The 10,341-nt window shown below is 37.3% G+C and overlaps 1 protein-coding gene across 1 annotated transcript; it reads right to left on the minus strand.

Annotated features, from left to right (window-relative positions):
• Nucleotides 1–1,134: 1,134 nt before the first annotated feature.
• On the minus strand, nt 1,135–6,438 carry LOC146329571 (dynein axonemal light chain 4). The gene is made up of 4 exons (XM_084714837.1): nt 6,333–6,438; nt 5,737–5,816; nt 3,519–3,602; nt 1,135–2,219 (listed from the first exon to the last, which is right to left on the minus strand). Exons 2-4 carry the CDS (start codon nt 5,806–5,808, stop codon nt 2,055–2,057), a joined length of 321 nt encoding a protein of 106 aa, XP_084570963.1. The 5' UTR covers nt 5,809–5,816; nt 6,333–6,438; the 3' UTR covers nt 1,135–2,054.
• Nucleotides 6,439–10,341: the final 3,903 nt, after the last annotated feature.

A 10,341-nucleotide genomic window follows, 5' to 3' on the forward strand; every position in this document is an offset into this window, starting at 1 on the left:
CATTTCATTGAATTTAAAGTTGGAACCTTTAATATACTTACTGCAATAAATCATAAAATGACTATGATATATCACCAGAGAGCAAGCAAAAATACCGGCCTCTGTGACATCGACACTGCAGCCGCGGTGTTCCTCTTTTAAATATCTATTCTGGGCTGTTTTAGTTTGCCCAAAATAATGCCAAATGTTCACCCCTTAAGTAAGTGTCTGTTTGTGAGTCATAAAAAACATCTTAACAATAATCTTGTAAAAGCCATAGATGTTTCTAACGGTTAATTTGAGCAATTTGTTAACGGAGTCTGGCAGATGGCCACTTAACTCACCGCCCGGTGTGTTACTGCAGAGCAGGGGGCTTTTGTTTTCAGGATACTAGACTTCATTTTACACTGACAGACAATTGGCAGGTATAAACATGTGATCAACTTACAGTAGAAGGCGTGTCACTTGTTATTGTTAGTTCACAATGTTGTGCCCATCCTGCACTCCTGCAGAGCTCCACAGAGTCAACCATAGATCATATATTAAATAGGATTTCAACCTATTACATCTACCGCCTATGGCTCCATCTCACTATTTGGATTTAAGTACTAATTTCTGCTGATGCAACTGCTGCATATTGCTCCTTTATGACCAATTCTGCAGTAAAACTGAACATGAAATGTAAAACTACAGACGGACAAATATTTCCAGTTCAAAATTATAATTAAGGTAAAAGGACAATAACTTGTTCGGTTAAACACAATTTGTCTAAATATGTTCATGAGCAAAACCTAAAAGACTGTATCAGGATGACAGAGGCAGTCCAAGTCACCATTACGCCATTTTATAACTACATTTTAAAGACCTTACCAAACAGAATATAAAACTAGCTAATACTTTTTTAAGGACTTTTGTTAATAAATGTGACTTTATTTAATATTTATTTAATTTTAACTTGCTGCGTAACTATTCTTTCAACAACAAACCCCCACACAAATCATACCTCTTCTACCCATTTCACTCTCCTTTAGACTTGCCAGAATCCTCTTCCACTTCTCAGCAGCAATTACTTTCTTATGACAGGTGTGACCTAAAAAGTTATTCATGCAATTGAACCCCGTCACTAACAAATACTGTGAAGAACACAAGACTGCATTTTAAGTTCCTATTTCACCACATTTCAGAGTTTATTGTACAATCAGGTCAATTCACACAAAATGATCCATTGCACTGGACCATTAAAAACTGGCATCAACATAAAAACAATCACATTGCTAATATCACCCAGCAGGGGGGATATTATCAGGGATTATTACAAACACCTTTAGAGGGAGAAAAGGTGGATCAGGTCTAGTGTTTGTCTGGCTCAGGTGACTCTGAGCCTTCAGTTGTAAGAAGATGACACTGGTCTTTAAAAAGAAGTTTTTCAAGTCGCATCAAAATATGTACACATAAAAAATATTAAAAATTTTATTGAAAGACTAGTGCGGTCGGAGAGAAAGAGAAAGAGAGAGAAAGACGCGTGAAAAGTTACAGATGGCGTGGACAGTTTACTGTTGCACAAACTGCTGAGGGAGGTGACGATGAAATGTTATTTCAAAAAACAGTGTGTGTCCAGCACACACAAACATATAAACTCACTCGCACACACACGCGCTCCCTGAAGAGGAATGAGGATAAAGGACTTTGGAGACCCTGGCTGGCTGTATTGTTTGTAAAAGTTGAGCTTACGTTCTTGCACATGCACGCTCACAAATGTTTTGGACCATGGACACGGCTTCAGAGACGGACGGAGAGTAGAAAACAAAGAGAAAACGGAAAAGTGAAACAAGAGGCAGGAAGATATTTTTATGCCTACCAGCCAAAGTGATCCCAACACTTAAAATTCCCTTTCAACTATTGGACGATAACTGGACAAGAACTCCAGATGATGGTTCTTTATGTGCCACAGTGGCTGGTAGTGTGGACAAACTAACCTGCCGCAACAAAAGAGTAACCAGCGTCTGAGCTGGTAGCTGGTGTTCGTTCCCAGCCCAGTGACCACGTCAGAGGGGAGGAGGGACAGCGAGAAGGTGCTACGAGCACTTCCACACGCACACGGCCAGACTCCCTCCGAAGAACATGTAGAGCAGGTTCTTCACTTCGTGCGTGACCTCAAAGCCGAAGCCTTCACCGATCACCACGTGCCACGAGCTGCCGAATTTCTTGTCCATGGACTCCTTGATCATCTTTGCTGCACTCTGGGGAAAAACAGAGAGGACAGTGAGGACAAAAACAATCAGCACTTCTTTCTTTCTATTTCAATCTACAAAACATACTCAATATGTGTCCAGCAGAGGCCAAAATAATTGGATCAGATACTGAGAGGGGAAAAAAGTACAATCCAAAACAAAACATAAGTCTAAACTATCATGTAAATGCTTGACTAAACTTTGAGCTACATGCTGCAGAGAGAGTTGTGTCACAGTAACACAAATGAGCAGCATGTGTCACACGAACAGCAGCTGAACATGAGTGAGACCTGTCAGCAGTGCTGTTGTCATGTCAACTGTGTGTTATTTTAAGCACAAGGAAGAAAAAAGAAAAACACTCAAGTGTAGTTTATGCATGTATGCAATTTATTTCAATTTCATTTTAACTCTTTGAGTAAGAGTTTTGTGTGTGATAAAGTTTGAACTGAACTGCAGCAGCAGTACTTCATAACTGAGTGGGAGTAGAATATTTGTTTCACATTTTCAGCATGATGTTTTTTAAATATCTAGGTTGAGCAAAGTGCATCCATACATATGTATGATCAACAGCTCAAGTTGCTTAAGAGAGAGAAAAGATTATTGGTTTAGTATCAGTATCAGCAGATACACAGAGTTGCGAGGTTTTTCATACTCATCCAGCCAAAACAAATCATCATAAATGGAGGACATGTCATTAAAAAAGTACATCACTTACATCCTCATAAACAGGACAACAAAAATGAACCTCAATTCTACCTCAAAGAACAAAGTCTGTCCTCCTCTGGACTGGCATTAATCCTGCCGCTCTCCGAGGCTAATGGTAATATTTGTCTTTTTTGTTTATGCCATATATCAACAGATATTTTTCCTCAGTACATGAGAAACTCCTGATCTCCCAAAAATCACACAGTTACCTGTTCTGGATAATGAATGACAAATCATTCAAATGAAATAAAGATTTTGACTCATTAGCCCAGGGATGACCATGCAAAATGCCTCAATTAAATATCTTTTTGTGAATCTCTGATCAGACATCTTTACAAGTCTACTTGAAAGCATTTCACTTTATGTCTGATACTTAAAAGTTTCCATCCCCACTAACTGCCAAAACTGAAGTAGATATATGGACTCCCAAAAAAAGACACTGAATATGGTGTTAATAAAACAAAGTATTGACACAATAAGGGTGTCAGAATATGATTAACTACAAAAGTCATTAACTATAGACGAGAGCATGACAGGAAAATACTGATTTTCAACAAAACTGTGAAATAAACATCAAAGACTGACAGCACAATGCACACTTACCTCATTATTGGTGGCAAACTTCTCACAGGCTGTAACACAAAGCTCCATCGTCTCAACCCTCATTTCCTCTGGCATGTCTGTGTGCTGAAGAAAAAAAAACATTGAGGGTCTATAGTTTCTTTTCTGTTACATGTAAGTATATGAGAGCTACAGAAAAACAAGAATTAAACATTCTGACCTCGGATATTTTAGAATGCTTCACAATTTTAGACAAACTTAAAAGACAGAATGAAGCAAAGCAGTTCACTATATGCTGCAATCACAAGTGTAAAGGTGCCTTGCGTCACTTGATGCCTGTAGCACAAACTGAACACATCATACAGACGCAGTACAGGAGCTGGGATGCACTCATCCATGAAGCAAATGATAAAAATTTATGCTGTTCTGACTCATACTGACACTGGAAAAGAGGACAGCGGTGTGTCCAGACAATTTGACGTTTGTCACCACGTAATAGAGCCACAATTACTCATGGATCGATTACATGTCAGCTCTTAAATTATTAAATTAATTGCCAACTATTTGGATTATCAATAATTTTTAGTATTTTTTTTAAAACTAAATGTCCATATTTTCTGATTTCAGCTTCTCAAATGTCAAGATTTTCTCAAGTCCTCTTTGACAGTAAACTGAATATCTTTGGGTTGTGGTTGATAGAACATCATTCTGGGCTTTGGGAGACAGTGATCAACATTTTTCTTTTACCATTTTCTAACATTTTGTGGACCACACAACTACTTAATTAATCAAGACACACGTGAGTCACAGCTCATGTGGTGTGTGGCTGCTGTCAATCTGTGATGTAAATGCAGTCTCACACAGGCAGTGTGGCCCGAGCATAAGACTGATAAATACGCTTGCAGTCTGATTCATTCAGCAGTCACATATTTCAGCAGCTTGCTTATCTTAGAGTACATGATACCTAATGTTACATCCATCTGAGCAAGAAATTTTGCTGCCCATTGGCTGTATAATATGCATATGTTTAAACATCAGACTGGGTGTTGTGAATCAGTGGAGTATACAATATGTGTCATCTTGGAGGAGAAAGGCAAAGGTAAATAAACTACTGAGTATCTTGAATCATAAACGTGAGACGATGCATTCAAAGAATCTTACCTGTGCAGGGCTCAACAAAGAGGATTGCCTACTGGCCCGGGGCAAGTAAATGGCATGTCAGGCAAGTAAATCTAGCAATGCACTTGCCCGACCAGGGTAGTGTTAAAAAATAATTTAACTATACGTTATTCCAAAAATTGCAGAAAATGCTGTTTTATCCTCTCAAATATAGAGATTTTCTGCCTTTTCTGATTCATTATCATATCCAACTAAGTAGCTAGACTGACAAAATGAGAGATTAAAGACAACACCTAAGATTTTGAAAAACTGGGATGGACATTTTTCACTATTTTCAGACACTGTATAAATGGGGCAGTTCTTGATGACCAGGGGAGAGATATCAAGTGAAACAAAGTTGAATAAATATGATTTATGTAGGGGAAATGAGCAAACATGAGTTTGCTGATACTGTCATGCCTATCTTTATTTCACCACAGTTCAACTTGAATCTGTGTTTATTAGTTATTTCCCAAACTACTGTTAATGATTAATAATAACTGTGTGATGGGGGATGCTAACTTTTATTGGCTTCTTAAGGGGCGCATGCCAGAAAAGGTTTGGGAACCACTGCTTTAGTCTTTGTTTGTATTTGATAGGCACTAATATATAAAATAAGTTGTATAGGGGCAAGTAAAAACTGATTTTGGGCAAGTAGATTTCTGATCTACTTGCCCGACCGGCCTGTCTGTGACTTATAATATATAGGTTTTAATACAAGAGTCTGTAGAGTACACATAATATCATGGACTGAGACTATAGATCAGTCATGATTGCAGTTTCTTGTTTATGTTTTGGTGACTGAGTCAGCACCCTATTTGAAAATTGTGTCATTCAGAAGATTTATTACATCTCTAGAAAGCCTAATGTAAAGCTCACATTGATTTTTGAAGGCACACTCCATGTACACAGTAAGAGATCTAATACATCACAACTATACCTGGGTTATTAAACTACAGCAGCCTAAAATCTGCAGTCTACAGACCAAAAGTCTACAATCAAAATGTCCTTTTAATCTTGTCATTGCAGACTGGACTGCTCCTAGGCACAGTGATGATGTTTTTGTGCTGTGTCCACAGGCACTGTCCCACTTCTGTCCTACCCTGATGAGAGGGAAGCTGTGCAGTCTCTTGTAGTCGGCCTCCTCTTTCTTTCCCTCGCCAGTCCCAGCCATTCCGACTCCTGCAAAAACAGACATTTACTACATGTTAAACAATAAACCCATCTATTTGATAGTCTAGAGAGGCTAGTCGTTAGGAGCACAGTCCTGAGAGCAAGCTAACATCTGTAGCTAACAACACTGTGTAACATGACCCGGTTTGCTGGGGACGAGCTTCACTAGCTAAAAATCACTTAGCAAACGCTAACTAGCAACAACAAGTATCTCCTCGTAGTTTACACCAGAATAAGCCGTTTCTCCTTCAGACAACATCGACAGATATCGCACATTTCACGTGGTTCATAAACATGACGAGGCATCGTCAGGTTTCTAACGGTTAACTAGCGAACTAGCTTTTACCAGCAAGCTAATTAGCTTAGCTTGTTTGATAGCAAACAGCTGATGCTACCGGTTGATGTTTTCTACCTCAAAATGTACTTATTTAAATTAACTGTTGTAATGTTACGACTGAAAATGTGTTGTCGATAGTTAATTAATGTAAACCGACAGAAGCGAATACACAGACGTGAGTTACTTACGTGGCCTTTGTCCAGCGAAAACTTCTGCTGTTTGACTCCCAGTTCGGTTGTTAGGGAGACATTTTAAACAACTGATCTCCGTAAAGGGGAAACCCCGCCCACTACAGCCGAGCTCCGTTCCTATTGGTTCAGAGTCTGTCAATCACGAAAAGAATCTGAAACGTCATTCCATCCACTTATTTTTTCTTTCAGTGTGAAAAAATAATGACATATCGGTTTATTTTATTCTTAAAAATAAAATCTATTAATATGGCAGTATGACAGGCTCTCTAATCTTTAAATTATGCTGTAATTTTTTAAAAACTTATTTATTTTTTTAAATGTAATATTTTATTTTATTTATTTTTATTTTTATTTTTATTTCATTGGGAAAATTCTATACCCATAAACAAAACTTTTTTTTTAATTTCAGAATCCTCTTTCCCTCTTTTTTTTGATGAGTTTTACTTCAGTGCATAATTCTCTTGCTGTTTCAAACAATTTAAAACAGTTTTTGGAATAATACAAAAACATATTTGATCAAACATCCAAAAGTCAGTTAATTGCTCTTATCTCACATCTTTCATTATTTACTTGGCCTATTTATTTATAGCTTACATTTCTGTTTAGATTTATATTGCTATTTAATTTTTGACTTATTTAGAATATTTATTTATCTCTCATTACATTATTTTTTCTTTCAGTCCCTTATTTAATCCCTTTTAATGTACACAGCTCTTTTCATTTTAAGCACGCATATATTTTACATATTTTTTTCTAAATTTTCTTAGTACTTTTTGCTGTAATTTTTTTCTGTTTTATATTTTGCTTCTTGACTTTTGCAGTACTTGTTTATTTCTTTTCATTTCTCTCACCAAGTTTATTGTTGTGCCCCAAAATGCCAAGGCAAATTCCTTATGTGAATATGTGAAAACCTACTAGACAATAAACCTAATTTATCATAGGCAACATCAGCACTCTTTAATTGTAAAACTGGTTGTAAAAAGGTTTTTATGTCCACTGTATTTTTGAAAGCAATTGTAATTGACCACTGGGTCAAAGAGTGTGAGGAAATCAATATTATATTTAGGGAAAAAAATTGCCCTTGAACCCATTTTCTGCATTCTTGGGTCAGGCTACGATCAGCAGCACTGAAACATTGTCCCTCTTCACTGAAGCTGCTTCAGGTGATTGTTTTTAGTGCAGAGAATGATCTCTACCTGATAGATTAGACTTCTCCATGTAGTATTTAATATGCCATTATCATCATATTGTGCATGATTGCCTCTTTTATGTTTAAAGTTCGGGGAATGTATTTTTTTATTTATTTATTTATTATTTTTTTTAGGGTAAGATGAAAAAGAGGGCATGTATTTTAATCAGTGTCTTTCATCTCTTATTGTTTGACCACCTGCAATCAATTAATATACTCCTGAAAAATAGAAAAACAAAAATGGAAATATTTTTATCATTGTTGTTGAGTGACGTGTCGCTAATTTTAACTGTTTTATTCTATAACGATGCAGTATATGTTATGGATGATGATTTATCTGTAAAATCTTAGCCGCAAAAATCTATGTAAATGCAGTGTAAATGTGTGAAATGCAGTGGAGTGGAAGTAAAACTTGGAAAATGAGCGAGTGATGCAAAAATACCTCAAAATTAATTAATTAAATCTATGTGTTGTACTTCAGCAAATGCACTCAGCTACTTTCAACCACTGTCTGTCTGTCTGTCTGTCTGTCTGTCTGTCTGTCTGTCTGTCTGTTCTAAAATTACACCACTGTCTATGAGGCTGCATGTGAGTAAAACCTTTTTTTCTATCCCTCCCTAATCGGCCCTCTTACTGAATCTGACCCAGATTCAACTGGAAACATCTGGGTGGAATCCCCAGGTGGACGGTTTTGACCCAGAATTGTCAGTCTGTTCTACACACACACCCACACAGACACGCTCACACTCAGAGACACACACCCAAAATAACACAGAGTCCCAGATTTTCTGTGAGAGAGCCGTGTCTGTTAACCCGGGCTGTGCATTTCGCCTCACAAGCCTGCTGGAATAACCCATCTGAAACAGCAGCGCAAACATCTGGATTCATTTGAAACAATGACTCTCCGCTGGATTAGAGTAGATTATCTAATCCTAACCCTTATCTAACCTCTAAAGACAGACAGATCACATGATAATCTATCTCTCCATCTTCCCTGTCTCTTCTTGTCCTTGTCTCCAGACCTCTTTATGTGACCAGAAGAAAGATGCAACTAAATTTAAACCCTGTCCCTCACCTCACCTCTGCTGCCTCCTCCTCCTCTCAGGAGTACGATGTGAGCCATTAACTGATTGCACAGCAACAGATTATGTTACGAAATGTTTGGGCTCAGTTTGGTTTGGTAACATTCGATTGGTTTGAGAGCCAAATAAAAGTTTGACAGACTCAAGGCCCACTTATTTTCTTCAGAGCTTTTATTATTTGGGGGTATTTTTTATTAAATATCTCAGCAGATTTTCTGTGCTTTGTTGTTTGAGCCCCAAACTGTGGAACACTTAACCTTTTAAAACCTTTTAAATCTCTTCTTAAGACTATCCTATTATAGGGAAGCATTTATGAATAATTAATGTTCTATGGTACGATGTTGTCTCCAGGTAATACACCTATTTTTGGCCTTTTACACTCACTGAACGGCACTCAGTTTTGGTGCAATACTTTAAAAAAGATGCAGGGTCCTGAGGAAACCAATTGCAGTGTTTTAATTTTCTGGAGGTCATGTTGGATCCCTTTCTTGTGGCCTTCCTCTTATGGTTCACCTGCATCATCTTTTTCCACAAGATGGTCATTTTACGATCTGGATAAAAAATGGATTGACATTACTAGATGACTAAAGTTTAATTTTATTCTTTGAATTACTTTATTTAGTAATTAAGTAATGGGAAAGTGTTAAAATGTAAATGTTGCCTTGGGGTAACACTGTGCCACGACTGATTCCTACCATGACATATTATTACGTCATTGGGGTTATATACTGTTCAATCAATGTAAAATGAATTGATAACTGTTTTATTTTATTTTATTTCAACTCTGGCAGCAACACAACCGCATACTGTCTTTTAGCAAAGACACACTCCAGGAGACTGAAAGCAAGAATTTAAAATTAACAAAAGTCTTCAAACGCTGAGATATGACTCACTGTCTTGTTTTGTGGAGGTTTTTGATAGAAGAAAAAGTCAGAAGTGCTCGGAAGTTCAAACAAGTGTAATGATGGTGCACTTTGGAAGGGAACACAAAAGTTGAGGAAAAAACACAGAGAAAGGTCCAATGCACTCTACTGACAAAAAGTTAAAAAGCCTTTATTCAGATGGCTACTTCATGGTGAACTTCTAAAAACACAGATAATGTTTGTACGTTAAAAGAGAGCTGGGTCACAACCCACGCGTAGCTGCTCAAACAGCCTTCATCAGGGTCACGAACAGCCAAAATAAAAACTGTGTGCCGAGGTTTACACCCTGAAGATGGCTGTTTGTGCTGCCAGGCATAGGCTGTGACCCAGCTCTGTTTAAACATGCATTTTTTAGAATTTTACTAAAAGCCATCTGAATAAAGTCTTTTTAACTTCTTGCCAGAAGAGCACCTTGGATCTTTTCCCTTTTTTTAAAAAAACATTACAATTCTTGCTTGTGTTTGAGATTATTTTGCATTTAACTTCTTTTTTTTTAACATAAGTATGAGATTCTTATCCATAGTCAGTGTATTACCTACAGTAGATGGCAGTTGATACGCCCCCAGTTTGGAGAAGCAGCAGGAGTACTGGGGAAAGAAGCTAAGCTGTGGACAGGATCAGCAGACAAACATATTCAACCAACTAAAAAAATCAATATTCTTTAAGTGTGCGCTATATTTACAATATTTTCACCACTTTATCTTGCTTTTCTGGTGAGAAACAGACGTTATAAAAACCGAATCTCGCTCTCTATGTACAGTAAAGTGTTTGTAAAGTGTAAAGTATTTGTAAAGTACAATATTTCAGACTTG

The sequence above is a fragment of the Lutjanus erythropterus genome, chromosome 3, assembly GCF_056507025.1.
Source record: "Lutjanus erythropterus isolate fLutEry1 chromosome 3, fLutEry1.hap2, whole genome shotgun sequence".
Lineage (NCBI taxonomy): Eukaryota > Metazoa > Chordata > Actinopteri > Lutjaniformes > Lutjanidae > Lutjanus > Lutjanus erythropterus.